The sequence below is a fragment of the Cherax quadricarinatus genome, chromosome 70, assembly GCF_038502225.1.
Source record: "Cherax quadricarinatus isolate ZL_2023a chromosome 70, ASM3850222v1, whole genome shotgun sequence".
In the NCBI taxonomy this organism is placed as follows: Eukaryota; Metazoa; Arthropoda; class Malacostraca; order Decapoda; family Parastacidae; genus Cherax; species Cherax quadricarinatus.
The window spans coordinates 22,735,901-22,752,729 of NC_091361.1; the positions used below are offsets into that span (position 1 = coordinate 22,735,901).

The window sequence follows — 16,829 nt, forward strand, 5'->3', positions numbered from 1 at the left end:
CTGAAAGAAACTTATTAGAAAACACAAACAGTAAACACTTGCGGAAAACTGAACAGACACAACACTAGATCAAGAAACACATATCTGTAACACAGTAGTAAGTACTCTGACTCAGAATTACACTGAGCATAGTCGCTATACTGTAATGCTTAACACTGAGTCTTGGAGTAATTTTAATACACATACGTAATATATCCTAATAAACCAATATATTTAATAATTAAAATTATTGACACAGATACACAACTACGAAATATTAGTTGATAAAGTTAAGGAGGTTCAGCTGGCAATGGCAAGTTGCTTTCAGGGAGGCAATGTGAAGTTTTCAGGACATAAACGTCATATACATATAAACAAATCAATTCACATCTTTTCAAATGATCAAGATGACAGGTAAATTCTATAAATTTATATTTAAATTTTGTACATATATTGGCTTTACTCTCCACTGTGGTTCTAAACGGTTCTAATTCCTTCAAGATTTCCTTCTCAGTTTAGGAGGCTTGCAGACGGGGGATGCAGTAATCATATACAGACGTACCCTACTTATGAACATTCGAGTTACGAACATTCGGACATACGAACAGACTACCGTGTTAAATTTTCATTTTATTACGGTATTTAATAAAATATGCTTTAGTACTGAGAACCGTACATTACTGATACTGTACAGTATTGTCTAAGTTTTCAACGAACAATGGTGCAGAGAGAAAACAATAATAATCGTAACAGTAGATGGATGGCAAAATAACGACTTTCGAGCAATTCGTGATATGAACCGCCTTCTGGAACGTAACTTGTTCGTAAGTTGGGGGGAGTTTATAATAATGTATTTATTTCTACAAATACACGTACAAGATATACAGTCCTAGTTGACATCAGTGATGTTCTACTACATAGAAAGCCAATTGTTATGCAGAACATTTCGGGCAAATTAGGTTAATTTTGTCCCAGGATGCGACCCACACCAGTCCACTAACTTCTTGGTACCCATTTTTACTGATGGGTGAGCATGGACAACCAGTGTAAGGATACACGCCCAGTATTTTCACCCCTTCGCTGGGAATCGAACCCGGACCCTCACATGTGAAGCGAGAGCTTTGTCACCAGGCCACGGGGCACCATTAACCAAAAAATACTCATAAGGATTATTTTTAAGTTAATACTTTTTATTACTGAGAAATTCTCCAGCACTACAGGTTTTCCCAACATATTTTCATGCATTGTTTTCTTGCCAGCTCCAGGATTTTTCAACACCTACCTGACAGTGGTGGACACAGACTACACCCAGTACGCTGTGCTCTACGAGTGTACAACAATGTGGTTTGTGCGCCGCTACACAGTGCGTATACTCAGTCGCCAGCCCACCCTGGATGCTGCTCTCCTAAGCCAGGTCAGTGCTTACTATGTATGTTATTATTGATTTCATAATACTTTATCGTCATATTGAGATAAATATACATGATTCTATGCTGCTTAGTTTATTCTTTGACACCACAGAAGTAAATAGATACAAGTAACTAGAGATCGAAACTTGATACATTGTATCTCCTGGTATTTGATATCTTTTCTTGTCTTCATTCCCTTAAGAGTCCTGAATTGTAGAATATATTTTCACTACTATTCTCCTCTAATAAACAAGATCAAAGTCAATGTGAAGGTGTTTGTGGGAAATACTGTATATTTTCCGAAAATACAGTGTATTTTGTATGTAAATTGATGGAATATATTGCAGGTAATAAAAATTAATTTGTAAATAGAAAAATGAACCAGCGACGGTGGGTTAGCATCGTTGGGGAGAGACACCATTGTTTTGAACTGAGCAAAGGCACGCTAGTGAAATGTGCATAAATTTTGTCGCTCCGGAGGTTAAATTGTGGTTGAAACCTCCCAAATAGGAGCAGAAATTGTTGGAATTGCAGTCCTGCATACTGTGAGAATTAGGCAGCTGGACAGGACTCCGTAATTAGAAACAGGATAAAATTACCCCAGTTGAGTGATGTCTATTTATGTTGAAATTCTGGCCAGTATTTTCTTCATATTTTAGGCAGGGGGTTTGTGTATGACACACCAAGTAATCTCCAGATAAATTGGTGAGTGGTATTAAGATAAATTCTCCTTTAAAGTATATCTAGTCATTTATTAAAATTAACATACAGTCCACATATTTTTATTAATGTTGTACCAGAATTCCTGGTGGTGTATATTTTAGTTGAAATTAATATAGGTCCAGAGTGACTTGTGGAGATAGAAAGAGTGGAGTAGGTATCAAAGGGGGACATTTTTGGGACCTAGGTGTCCAAAAATTCCTACATGTCTCTGTAACCTTGATAAAGAGATATTTTAAATATTCCATAGTGTTTAAAGTTTCCAGGTTTAGTCTCCTTCTTCCACCTCTTTGGTGTTAATAATGAAGTAACTGATATTGGAATTATTAAGAAGTTACAATGCAATGTTTGTGCGTCTGATAGAATTCAATAAGTAATTTCTCACTTTTGTAATGTGGTACAACTTCCATTAAACTAAGTCTCAGCGCATTCGCTGAGGAGCAAACAGAAAGACAGATAGCATGTGTCTCAGCAGAAGTGAGGACGAACCTTCCTCACTCGTTCACTTCAAAGAGTGAGGAGAGAGAGACATTGATACAGGTGAACTGCTCTTGATCTAAGGAATTAAAGTTACCCTTCCTTTGATTACCTCCTGTTCTCCATTTTCTGTATCATCCATAGCTCTTATTAATTATTATTAAAGATTCGCCGGTATTCTCCCGGCCCGGGCCTTTTCCAAGTGGTGGCCCGGCCTTGGCTCCCTCTTTAGGGAGTGTCTGAGACCTAAGTCTCCCATGGGAGGAGGCACAAGTACCTCCTCATCTTTGGGACCAACTGTCCCCAGGCCTAGCCACAAGCTAGGCCTCTCTGGCCTGCCATCCCCGCCCCAAGGGGACAAATGGTAGTGACAGTCTTATGAGCTAAAGGCTCGGGCTCAGGCACCTACCCTACCCTGGAAGAGTTAGGCATGGTGTCGATCATCCATAGCTCTTCCCCACGAATATAAAAATAAATTCAAGTATTTCGTACGCTGCGAGAACCAAGAAAGTTATCCAAGTATATTCTATAAGATGATAGCAGCGCTGTATAGCCCTTGTGGTTTAGCGCTTCTTTTTGATTATAATAATAATAATAATAATAATAATAGTCTGGTGGTCTGGTGGCTAGTGGCCCGGTGGTCTGGTGGCTAAAGCTCCCGCTTCACACACGGAGGGCCCGGGTTCGATTCCCGGCGGGTGGAAATTCCGACACGTTTCCTTACACCTATTGTCCTGTTCACCTAGCAGCAAATAGGTACCTGGGTATTAGTCGACTGGTGTGGGTCGCATCCTGGGGGACAAGATTAAGGACCCCAATGGAAATAAGTTAGACAGTCCTCGATGACGCACTGACTTTCTTGGGTTATCCTGGGTGGCTAACCCTCCGGGGTTAAAAATCCGAACGAAATCTTATCTTATCTTATCTTATCTTAATATTAATAATAACAAAAATAATAATAATATTAATACATAATCAAAATAATATAAAATGATAATGCAGTTGAATATTGGTGCTGAAGATATGAAGGAATCATTGGAGTTATTCATAAGTCATCCATCGACACCATGCCTAATCCTTCTAGGGTAGGGTAGGTGCCTGAGCCCGAGCTTGTAGCTCATAAGACTGTCATTCCCATTTGCTCCCTTGGGGCGGGGATGGCTGACCAGAGAGGCCTAACTTGTGGCTAGGCCTGGGGACAGTTGGTCCCAAAGATGAGGAGGTACTTGTGCCTCCTCCCATGGGAGACTTAGGTCTCAGACACTCCCTAAAGAGGGAGCCAAGGCCGGGCCACCACTTGGAAAAGGCCCGGGCCGGGAGAATACCGGCGAATCTTTAATAATAATAATAATAATAATAATAATAATAATAGAAGCCAATCAAAAGAAACATTCGAAAGCTTTTGAATAAAATAATTGAATATCATTAATCAGTAAAACTGGAAAATTGCATTTAGAAAACACACCATTGGTGAAAATTTAAAGCCGATCAGATGTTATTCTGTAGTTAAGGCAAAGATTCCAATGATTCCAATGTTGCTTTCACTGTTACATCAACAAATTTGCTGCGTGTAAACATAACGTAATAGGCATTATTCTGACCCATAAGATGCATCAACTATTAAATAGTGAAGTCGTTCAAAATAGGTAAACTGAAATTTATTTAATGTGGTTTAACGGGAATAAAAACTTCACAACATTTTTTTATTTTCAAATAAAATAGACAAATCTGCACCAACACATTTAAATTTTACTCTCCCCTGTCTCATACATCTTTTTTGAACGTTCGAGGCAACACCACTTACTGAATTCCATATACACAATATTATCTTCATTACCTTGATCTACCTCCTCAGACACCTTAGTGAAAAAAGTTAGTAAGTTCGTAAGACAGCAAGGCCCCTTAGTAAAACAGTATTGAGATTCATCAATTTATGCCTTTCAAGATGGCTACAAATTGCCTCGGCAATTGATTCCATAAATTTTCCCACTATGGACGTAAGGCTTATTGGTCTATAGTTCGAAGCCAAGGACCTGTTACCTGCCTTGTAAATAGGTATTACATTTGCCATTTTCCACTTATCAGGCACTATGTCAGTTTGTAGTGATATGTTGTAAAGATTAGCCAAAGGTTTGCTAAGTTCCTCTTTACAATCCTTTAAAATCATTGCGTGGTGATTTGTTAGGTTTTAATTTTTCTATTTGTCTGAGGATCATGTTACTAGTTACCCCAATCGTGCATAGTTTATATCGTCCTGTTCTACATGATTTATTACTTCTGGAATTTCGCTAGTATCTTCCTGAGTAAAAACTGAGAGGAAGTAAGTAATGAAAATTTCACACATGTCCTTATCACTTTCAGTGATCTGATCTGAGTACTCTTAAATGGGCCTATCTTGTCCCTAATCTTATTTCTGTATACCTGAAATAACCCTTTTGGGTTAGTCTTCGAATCTCTTGTGACCTTAGACTCATAATCCCTTTTTGCTTTTCTTATTCCTTTTTTCTATTTCTCTCTTTAATTGAATATATTGATTTTTAACTGTTCATCCCCACTTAAAAATGCCTCTCTTTTGACCAATGAGAAGTTTTAATATATTGTTCATCCATTTGGGAACATTTTTATTAGACCTAATTTCTGTACTCGGAGCAAAAGTTGTTTGAGCAGCTAAAACTATGCTCTGAAAAACGTCATATTGGCAACCAAGATCACCTACCTGACTCATAGTCAGGTCATCCCAATTTAGCCCACCCAGGTAATTTTTCAGTCCCATAAAATTGGCCAAGCAGAAGTCTGGGACAGAGAGTTGATTGCAGTTTAGTGGGTAATTCTGTAATACATTGAAACTAAGTGATTTGTGATCACTTTTTTTTACTCTTCCTCTTTTAACTGTTAACTCACTTTTGATTTTTATCAGATTATATTCTATGGCTCATTACATAAAATTGCTATAATTATATCACATTAATTTGGTGATTGTGTATAATGGTTAAATCTTTTTAACCAATAATCCTTATTTTTTTTAAGTCCTCTATTTTTTACAATCAAAATTTGTCAGTGTGGTATATTAATTCAGTACTTTATAGATTCGTTGAAATTTTGGTTCACTTTACTTCAAGACAACTTCTTGCCAAATCTTATATGGATGGTATTAGATTATTACCTGTCTGTTAAATTAGTTTTAAGTGAAATATTTAAAATGCATATTTGCACCTTTTCTCCACGGGGAAGTGGAACAGAATTCTTCCTCCAGAAGCCATGCGTGTTGTAAGTCGACTAAAATACCAGGAGTAAGGGGCTAGTAACCCCTTCTTCTGTATATATTACTAAATGTAAAAGGAGAGACTTTCATTTTCCCTTTTGGGCCACCGCGCCTCGGTGGGCCACCCCGCCTCGGTGGGCCACCCCGCCTCGGTGGGCCACCCCGCCTCGGTGGGCCACCCCGCCTCGGTGGGCCACCCCGCCTCGGTGGGCCACCCCGCCTCGGTGGGCCACCCCGCCTCGGTGGGCCACCCCGCCTCGGTGGACCACCCCGCCTCGGTGGACCACCCCGCCTCGGTGGACCACCCCGCCTCGGTGGGATACGACCGGTGTTGAAAGAAAGATTTGCATCTTTATTCTAAATTAAATTTGTAAGAAATTAAAATGATTACAGTTAACAAACTAAAATCAAATGAATTGTAATGTTATTATAATGTACACAGTGAATTTTTTCCTCTGGTGCTCATCCCTTGTCTCCTTTATCTCACAGGTGAAGACGAACCTGACGGAGAATGGAATTAACGTTAGTTTACTTAGTAAGATCGTCCAGGACAGCTGCAACGAAAAGGGTCAAGCTGACTTCGACATCAACATCGATGCTAATACCTTCGGAGGCAACCAGTCGAGCAGCAACTCGACTCAAGACGATATTGACGCAGGCAGCCATCTGGAGAATGTGATTGACTGGGATTAACTTTCAGAGGGAACCTTGGCTCGTCCCATTGTAGAGGCTTCAAGGCCTGATGCGCTTGGCTCTGTCCATTATAATTCGCACTACTTGCCTCATCCTAGGCCATAATATTTTAATCACATGAAACAACTTTATTCATTTGCAACCTGATAATGGTTCAAAAAGGAAAGAAGAAAGTCATCTATGTTTCATCACTTAAATGTGTAAAGTTTGGGACAAAGAACTGAAACCTTTATTCTAAGGCAGCACGACGGTGAGTGTTCATTGTACAGTTTACCTCCGTGTTACAAGAGCTTCGTAAAAGATAAATCACAATGGCTGTAGCCGCTATGATTTACCTTTTAGATTATTGTTGTGGGCATTGGTCTTTAAATAAAGTTTAAGAAATGAGTTAATGTGTAAATTTTATGAAACACTTGAAGTTGGAGTTCAAATGTGCTTGTAAAGCTCCTCTTTCAATGTTACACATTGTAATTACTGATTATCTCAATAACTAGATGCACTTTTGTCAGTGGGCGAAAGTTATCCCCGTACTGGATCACCTCAGCATCACATGTCAGTGAGCGAGAGTTATCCCAGTACTGGATCACCTCAGCATCACATGTCAGTGAGCGAGAGTTATCCCAGTACTGGATCACCTCAGCATCACATGTCAGTGAGCGAGAGTTATCCCAGTACTGGATCACCTCAGCATCAAATGTCAGTGAGCGAGAGTTATCCCAGTACTGGATCACCTCAGCATCACATGTCAGTGAGCGAGAGTTATCCCAGTACTGGATCACCTCAGCATCACATGTCAGTGAGCGAGAGTTATCCCAGTACTGGACCACCTCAGCATCACATGTCAGTGAGCGAGAGTTATCCCAGTACTGGATCACCTCAGCATCACATGTCAGTGAGCGAGAGTTATCCCAGTACTGGATCACCTCAGCATCAAATGTCAGTGAGCGAGAGTTATCCCAGTACTGGATCACCTCAGCATCACATGTCAGTGAGCGAGAGTTATCCCAGTACTGGATCACCTCAGCATCACATGTCAGTGAGCGAGAGTTATCCCAGTACTGGATCACCTCAGCATCACATGTCAGTGAGCGAGAGTTATCCCAGTACTGGATCACCTCAGCATCACATGTCAGTGAGCGAGAGTTATTCCAGTACTGGATCACCTCAGCATCACATGTCAGTGAGCGACAGTTATTCCAGTACTGGATCACCTCAGCATCACATGTCAGTGAGCGACAGTTATTCCAGTACTGGATCACCTCAGCATCACATGTCTCATGGCATGTGGTAGTTAAAGGTCAGACTGCAGCATAAGTGTGTAATGAAGTTAAATATTAACGTTGAAGATTTGAAGCAAATCACAAGTGACTTTCATAAATTATCACATGGAAAATACAATCACAACTTCATCAATAAAAATGGCAAATTAGGACATAATTAAGCTGAAAAAACTAATTCAGACTTTCCACTGAGAAACACCAACTTTGAAGCCAAACTGAAGAGGCTTTCTCTAGTTGTCTCACAGATCAGTATTCGAAAATACCAAGTACAGTACCTGTAAAGTTGCTTCATAAGATCAACAACATTGAAAACAAAATAAGGAACTCAAAAATTCTCTCATGATAATCACTTAAAAAAAAAAAAAAAAAAAAGAGGTAAACAGGTCAGAATTATTCAAATATTTTGTCTAAGTGTCTGAGTGAATGGAGACAAATGCTTTTTAATACTTGACGTGCTGTTGGAGTGTGAGCAAAGTAACATTTATGAAGGGGTTCAGGGAAACCGGCAGGCCGGACTTGAGTCCTGGAGATGGGAAGTACAGTGCCTGCACTCTGAAGGAGGGGTGTTAATGTTGCAGTTTAAAAACTGTAGTGTAAAGCACCCTTCTGGCAAGACAGTGATGGAGTGAATGATGGTGAAAGTTTTTCTTTTTCGGGCCACCCTGCCTTGGTGGGAATCGGCCAGTGTGTTAATAAAAAAAATAATAATCAAAAACAATATACTCGGATCACAACATAATCGAGGTTCAGACATGTATGTGCGGAGCCCCAGACCAACAAAATGAGAAGTCACGAGGGAGCCTTCAACAAATTCAACTTCAATAACAAGAACATAAAGTGGGACCAAGTAAACCAAGCCCTAAACGATATAAGCTGGGAAGATAGAATATGCAACACAGACCCCAACTGATGCCTAGAACAGATTAACTCTGTGGCACTCAATGTATGCTCAAGGCATATTCCTTTAAGAAAAAGGAGGAGCAGATGTAAAATAGAAAAAGACAGGCACTCCCTTTACAGGCGACTGAAAAGAATAACAGAGCGGCTAAAAGAGGCCAATATATCTGAAGTACGTAGGGAGACACTGGTCCGAGAAATAGCAACCATCGAACTAAAGCTAAAGGAATGTTATAGGAGTCAGGAATCGCGGGAAGAACTAAAAGCCATAAATGAAATCGAGAGAAACCCAAAGTATTTCTTTTCTTATGCCAAATCAAAGTCGAGAACAACATCCAGTATTGGGCCCCTACTTAAACAAGATGGGTCCTACACAGATGACAGCAAGGAAATGAGTGAGCTACTCAAGTCCCAATATGACTCAGTTTTTAGCAAGCCGCTAACCAGACAGAGAGTCGAAGATCTAAATGAATTTTTTTATGAGAGAGCCACAGAATTTGGTAAACACAAGCCTATCTAATGTTATCCTGACGCCAAATGACTTTGAACAGGTGATAAATGACATGCCCATGCACTCTGCCCCAGGGCCAGACTCATGGAACTCCGTGTTCATCAAGAACTGCAAGAAGCCCCTATCACGTGCTTTTAACATCCTGTGGAGAGGGAGCATGGACACGGGGGTCGTCCCACAGTTACTGAAAACAACAGACATAGCCCCACTCCACAAAGGGGGCAGTAAAGCAACAGCAAAGAACTACAGACCAATAGCACTAACATCCCATATAAAATTTTTTGAAAGGGTCCTAAGAAGCAAGATAGCCACCCATCTAAATCCTCATATCTGACAGGCAAGGATGTCAGCCACAGCACCGTGTCTTCCTTTGCAGATGACACCCGAATCTGCATGACAGTGTCTTCCATTGCAGACACTGCAAGGCTCCAGGCGGACATCAACCAAATCTTTCAGTGGGCTGCAGAAAACAATATGAAGTTCAACGATGAGAAATTTCAATTACTCCGATATGGTAGTAAACACGAGGAAATTAAAATTTCCTCGGAGTACAAAACAAATACCTTCCACAAAATAGAGCAAAACACCAACGTCAAAGACCTGGGAGTGATCATGTCGGAGGATCTCACCTTCAAGGACCATAACATTGTGTCAATCGCATCTGCTAGAAAAATGACAGGATGGATAATGAGAACCTTCAAAACTAGGGATGCCAAGCCCATGATGACACTCTTCAGGTCGCTTGTTCTATCTAGGCTGGAATATTGCTGCACACTAACAGCACCTTTCAAGGCAGGTGAAATTGCTGACCTAGAAAATGTACAGAGAACCTTCACGGCGTGCATAACGGAGATAAAACACCTCAATTATTGGAAGCGCTTGAAGTTCCTGAACCTGTATTCCCTGGAACGCAGGAGGGAGAGATACATGATTATATACACCTGGAAAATCCTAGAGGGACTAGTACCGAACTTGCACACGAAAATCGCTCACAACGAAAGCAAAAGAATCGGCAGACGATGCAACATCCCCCCAATGAAAAGCAGGGGTGTCACTAGCACGTTAAGAGACAACACAATAAGTGTCAGGGGCCCAAGACTGTTCAACTGCCTCCCAGCATACATAAGGGGGTAAACCAGTAGACCCCTGACTGTCTTCAAGCTGGCACTGGACAAGCACCTAAAGTCGGTACCTGACCAGCCGGGCTGTGGCTCGTACGTTGGTTTGCGTGTTGCCAGCAGTGGAAATAAATGGTATAAAATACCGACACAATGGAAATATAAACACATATGCAGTATAATGTGATCCTTTATTGACTACGTTTCGCCCACACAGTGGGCTTTTTCAAGTCACAAACAGAACTGTTTGTGACTTGAAAAAGCCCACTGTGTGGGCGAAACGTTGTCAATAAAGGATCACATTATACTGCATATGTGTTTATATTTCCGTTGCCAGCAGTAACGGCCTGGTTGATCAGGCTCTGATCCACAATGAGGCCTGGTCACAGACCGGGCCGCGGGGGCGTTGACCCCCGGAACTCTTTCCAGTTAAACTCCAGTTAAGTAACACTGACCACCATATAAGGTTTAAGTAAATGAATAAGTTTTATTTAGGTTATGGTCACATAACGAACAACTTTCTTACAATGATCTTGAGGACAAACATGTTAATAATAGTAAAAACTTTATGTCTACACCAGCCGTACCGGGGGATCGTTCCCCGGACCTGTGTGTGAGTGCGCTAGCCACCGAGCTATGGCACTCCGTAGCTCGGTCGTTATGCGAATAAAATGCACATTGTGTATATTTAACATAGGATAAGCCAATGATATCAAACACTATGATTTATTTTTGATGAGAAGAGATATTTTTTGGTTCATATATATATATATATATATATATATATATATATATATATATATATATATATATATATATATATATATATATATATATATATATATATAGAGAGAGAGAGAGAGAGAGAGAGAGAGAGAGAGAGATTTTGTATTTTTAAGAAAATCAAGTTTATTTCTCTGTAAGAGTGGCAGATTGGAGCCTATACTGCCCAGTTTCATTACAAAAATTCCTTAGCAGTGAAAGTTTGATGCCTCTCCCAAGAGACGTTCTTTAGTAGTTCCACTGACTCCAATGACAAGTTTTTTTTTTTTAAATATTCGATAAAAATTTTAATTTAGACCTTCACAGTTTAACCTTATATAATGTCAACCTTCTTATGCGTCAGTGTTAATAGTTTGAAGCCGATAAGACGAGGCATTTCTTAATTACTGACTGGATATTAGCATCGCCATCTATTGAAAAACGGAAAAGTGGGACTTAATTAAGATTAATAAAAACACGAATCTTGCTTTCTGGAGAACACTCACGGACTGAATCTTGCTTCCTGAAGAACACTCACGGACTGAATCTTGCTTTCTGGAGAACAATCACAGACTAAAAATTTTATCCTGACCACAAGAGATGTTCTCCCATAGTCGTTGTTCATCTAAGTACTGGAATTTTTATTACCACGGCAGAATTTTGAGGAATTATTTCGAACGTTTGAAGGCGAGCAGCATAGAGTTTTTTTGGAAGTTATTGGAGGCATTACAGAAACAGGGGTTTGGTTCTATAACTTTGGTTTTTGGTCACCCATACATACCAATTGTGCCAGGAATCTTGTCCTGGTTCCTGCAGACCAGCGGCGGAAATTTGCAGTCGATCAGAAGAAACCTCGTATTGTGAGTGAAATGACAATGAACAATGGAAGAAAAAATTTAAATAAAAAAAATTTGGCTACACTTGAAACTCCTTCTTTTGTACTACATAATAATAATAATTATACTAATGATAATAATAATACTAACGATAATAACAATAAATAATATAAATAATAACGATGATAATAATAATAACGATAATAATAACGATAATAACAATGATAATAATAAAATAGTGAAAAATAATTATAAGTAGTAGTATAAGAAAAAAATTTACTAGTAAGATTGACTATTGTTTAATGGTTAAAAATGTAAGTAAATATCTAGATAAGTAGGTAAAAAGTGGAAAAGTAAGGAGATAATTAAATTTCGTAAGTAGGTAAGAACATTGGAAATAATTTGATTTAAATTTCCAATACATAACTTTCAAATTTTTCACAATTATCATGAGTGCGCATAAAGATTAAGTCAGGTTTATTGAACTTAGAATGAGCTAATAAAGTTTGAAGACTCTGACTTATTTGCTATCAGAAGAAACATTCTCCATTTATTTCATGGCAACCAATTTGATTAAATAAAATTGTTGCATTAGAACTTACAAATCCTATAATCAAGGAGAAGTTTCCTTTGAAGAAAATACATCAACACCAAAAGTTTAAAGCCGAGCAAAAGCTGCATTCTTCAGTTTGAAATCCAACAAATTTGCACCTACACAGATTAACCCAAACCAGTTTTGTCCTTGTCAAAGACTGAATCAGACATTAAAAAATTTATATTATTCATTTTTTTTCAACCAGGGTAAGTGATGGACCTGTTGGAAACATGGAATGATATAGAGGCTTGGGAATGGGAGGCTATCAGATTCTAACCAAGGGGGAGGATAATCCATTTTCTTGGATCAAAAGCCTCTGGCAATTATTTTTATAATAAAATGAAGCACTAAACTTAGTAGGGTCATAAAGCGCCACGGGGCAGGGAATAGTGCAAGACTGTAAAGTAGTGAGGCTGGAGTGGACAACTAAGGAGGCTGTAGGGCAATTTTCCGCGCGCTCTCAAAAAAATCGAAAATTTATGGAAATTGAGTTATTTATACCGAAAAATAGCTTAACTCTTTGGCAACACAATGATACCAGAATGAATGTTCTACGACGTTTCTACAAAAAATTATATTCATTTATATCATGTATGGTGACGGCGATGTGGGTAGCGAGTCTGCTCACAGCCCATATATTTTTTGGAATTTTTTCCGAGAAAAATCACTACATTATTACGCTTATATCAGCTTATATATCAACTCTACGGCTTATTTATCTATCAGAATTGATCTAATATGATATAATAAACACTATAAATAACATACAAACATGTTATATACTCTAGACTGAATAAAATAGGCTATAATATGGCGAGAGAGACCATCGGGAATACTTCGATTTAAATGAGTGAATCCTCTCACGTCGTCTCCATGTCGTATTCTTTGGTCTCTGAGTAAGAGAAAACGGTATTTTGAAGAGGATAACTGCACTAGAACATCAGTTTACTAAGAAATACACCCAAACAAACGCGATTTTCGAGAAAAAAAACTAAATTTTGTTGAGACGGCGGGCCGACCGGCGTTCCAGGCCAATATCTCGTAAGTAACTTATTCACCTAATGTCAATAATTCTTCATTTATTACTTAATTAAATTTAATAATATTCACAGAAATTGTTATTATTATTATTATTATTATTATTATTATTATTATTATTATTATTATTATTATTATTATTATTATTATTATTATTATTATTATTATTATTATTATTAAATATTAGCCGGTATTCTCCCGGCCCGGGCCTTTTCCAAGTGGTGGCCCGGCCTTGGTTCCCTCTTTAGGGAGCGTCTGAGACCTAAGTCTCCCATGGGAGGAGGCACAAGTACCTCCTCATCTTTGGGACCAACTGTCCCCAGGCCTAGCCACAAGCTAGGCCTCTCTGGTCTGCCATCCCTGCCCCAAGGGGACTAATGGAAATGACAGTCTTATGAGCGAAAGGCTCAGGCACCTACCCTACCCTAGAAGGGTTAGGCATGGTATCGATGACAGAAATTGTAGAATAATGATTTCTCTATTTTATTTTGTGCGATTTTTGGAAATATTCCAAATACTTTGGGAGTTATGTGGGAGTAAAGGGCAGATTTTTTGCACCATTCCAAGAACTAACAAACTTTATTTTTTGTGAAATAAAGATAAGTTATTTTAGAGGACATGTGACGTATTAAATTCGTATAAGCATTGTTCTCTCTGCACCAAGTGTCCAAACAACCTTACGTCGTCCCAAATAAGAATAAATCGCCCCACAAGGGCATTTTCAGTAAATTAGTCCTTTTTCAGTGTTTTCTCAGTTGTTATTTGAGGTATATTTTTGACAAATATTTTTTACACCAATATTTTGTGCACCAAAACTGGAGGAAATAGGACGGTAAACAAAAGAGCTACAATTTTTTCGCCGACGCCCCCCTAAGGGAGAGTTAGAAAGGGTTGTGAGGAGTGATAGTGGAAGCATCATCAAAGTTTGTGCATTAAATCAATTGCTGTCAAAAAGTCAATGAGAGTCTGAGTCAAGGGTGAGGCCGTCAACAAGGAGGGACTATAAGGTAAGGGTGTTAAAGTTGTGATGACATCGGAGGTAAATAATGTGTGCTCTTTGGTAGACTGGACAGTAAAACAGAATATGATTAACTGAAATTGAAACCTGACAATTCTTGCAGAGTGGGATAGGGCGCCTCTCCACGAGATACCCGTGAGTAAGATGAGTGTGGCCGATGCGAAGACGGGAGACTGTTGTCTCCCAACCTCGGCACTGATGACAACATGGCCAGAAACCTACACTTAGTTTGATAGAATGTAATTTATGTATATTATCAGATAAACTTTGCTAATGATTGCGAAGATGGTCAGAAATTACAGCAAAATAGTCAGTGAATGGAACACCTCAATATATAACTGGGAGGTCATGTACTGTTGACCTAGAAGCAGTGTCCGTCAGTTCATTGCCTTGTACGTCAATATGACCGGGGACCCAAAACAATATCTTTGTTTTTGTAGAGATACAGATGTGACAGAGTGAACAGGCAAAAGTGGGGGGGGGGGGGTTGGCCTGTACATTGCAGAGTCACTTGTTTGCACAGAACTGCTTAATGCCTCAAATGATGTAGTGGAAGTTTTAGCAGTAAAGGTCGAGAACCAAAACCTAGTCATTGTTGTAGTCTACAAGCCTCCGGATGCAACATCCCAGCAATTCCAGGTACAGCTGTTAAAAATTTACCACTGTCTGGAAAATCTTCCAGCTCCTGCACCCAACATCTTGCTCCTGGGGGATTTCAACTTAAGGCACCTAAAATGGAGGAATATAGCAAATAATATTGTTGCAGTAATAACACCAGGAGGCAGCTCTGATGAAAACTCACACTCACACGAGCTTTTAAATCTCTGCACAAAATTCAATTTAAACCATCAAATAATAGAGCCTACTAGAATGGAGAATACACTAGACCTCATCTTCACTAACAATGATGATCTGATAAGAAATGTCACCATATCAAAAACAATATGCTCAGATCACAACATAATTAAGGTTCAGACATGTATGCGTGGAGCCCCAGACCGACAAAATGAGATTAGTCACGAGGGAGCATTCACCAAATTCAACTTCAATAACAAAAACATAAAGTGGGACCAAGTAAACCAAGTCCTAACCGATATAAGCTGGGAAGATATACTAAGCAACACAGACCCCAACTTATGCCTAGAACAGATTAACTTGGTGGCACTCGATGTATGCACAAGGCTTATTCCTCTAAGAAAAAGGAGGAGTAGATGTAAAATAAAAAGAGACAGGTGCTCTCTTTACAGGCGACGGAAAAGAATAACAGAGAGGCTTAAAGAGGTCAATCTATCTGAAATGCGTAGGGAGACACTGGTCAGAGAAATAGCAAACATCGAACTTAAGCTAAAGGAATCTTATAGGAGTCAGGAATCGCGGGAAGAACTAAAAGCCATAAATGAAATCGAAAGAAACCCAAAGTATTTCTTCTCCTATGTCAAATCAAAGTCGAGAACAACGTCCAGTATTGGGCCTCTACTTAAACAAGATGGGTCCTACACAGATGACAGCAAGGAAATGAGTGAGCTACTCAATTCCCAATATGACTCAGTTTTTAGCAAGCCACTAACCAGACTGAGAGTCGAAGATCAAAATGAATTTTTTATGAGAGAGCCACAGAGTTTGGTTAACACAAGCCTATCTGATGTTATCCTGACGCCAAATGACTTCGAACAGGCGATAAATGACATTCCCATGCACTCTTCCCCAGGGCCAGACTCATGGAACTCCGTGTTCATCAAGAACTGCAAGAAGCCCCTATCACGAGCCTTTACCATCCTATGGAGAGGGAGCATGGACACGGGGGTCGTCCCACAGTTACTAAAAACAACAGACATAGGCCCACTCCACAAAGGGGGCAGTAAAGCAACAGCAAAGAACTACAGACCGATAGCACTAACATCCCACATCATAAAAATCTTTGAAAGAGTCCTAAGAAGCAAGATCACCACTCATCTAGAAACCCATCAGTTGCACAACCCAGGGCAACATGAGTTTAGAACAGGTCGCTCCTGTCTGTCTCAACTATTGGATCACTACGACAAGGTCCTAGATGCACTAGAAGACAAAAAGAATGCAGATGTAATATATACAGACTTTGCAAAAGCCTTCGACAAGTGTGACCATGGCGTAATAGCGCACAAAATGCGCGCTAAAGGAATAAAAGAAAAAGTCGGTCGATGGATCTATAATTTCCTCACTAACAGAACACAGAGAGTAGTAGTCAACAGAGTAAA

At 39.4% G+C, this 16,829-nt stretch overlaps 1 protein-coding gene across 1 annotated transcript in view; it reads left to right on the top strand.

Annotated features, from left to right (window-relative positions):
- The window catches only part of LOC128691876 (apolipoprotein D), a 38,668-nt gene extending 31,741 nt beyond the window's left edge, over positions 1-6,927 (top strand). Inside the window, exons 4-5 of the mRNA XM_053781203.2 lie at positions 1,239-1,393; positions 6,337-6,927. Coding sequence (XP_053637178.2) covers positions 1,239-1,393; positions 6,337-6,540 — 359 coding nt within the window. The 3' untranslated portion in view covers positions 6,541-6,927. The remainder of the gene's footprint in view (positions 1-1,238; positions 1,394-6,336) is intronic.
- Positions 6,928-16,829: the final 9,902 nt, after the last annotated feature.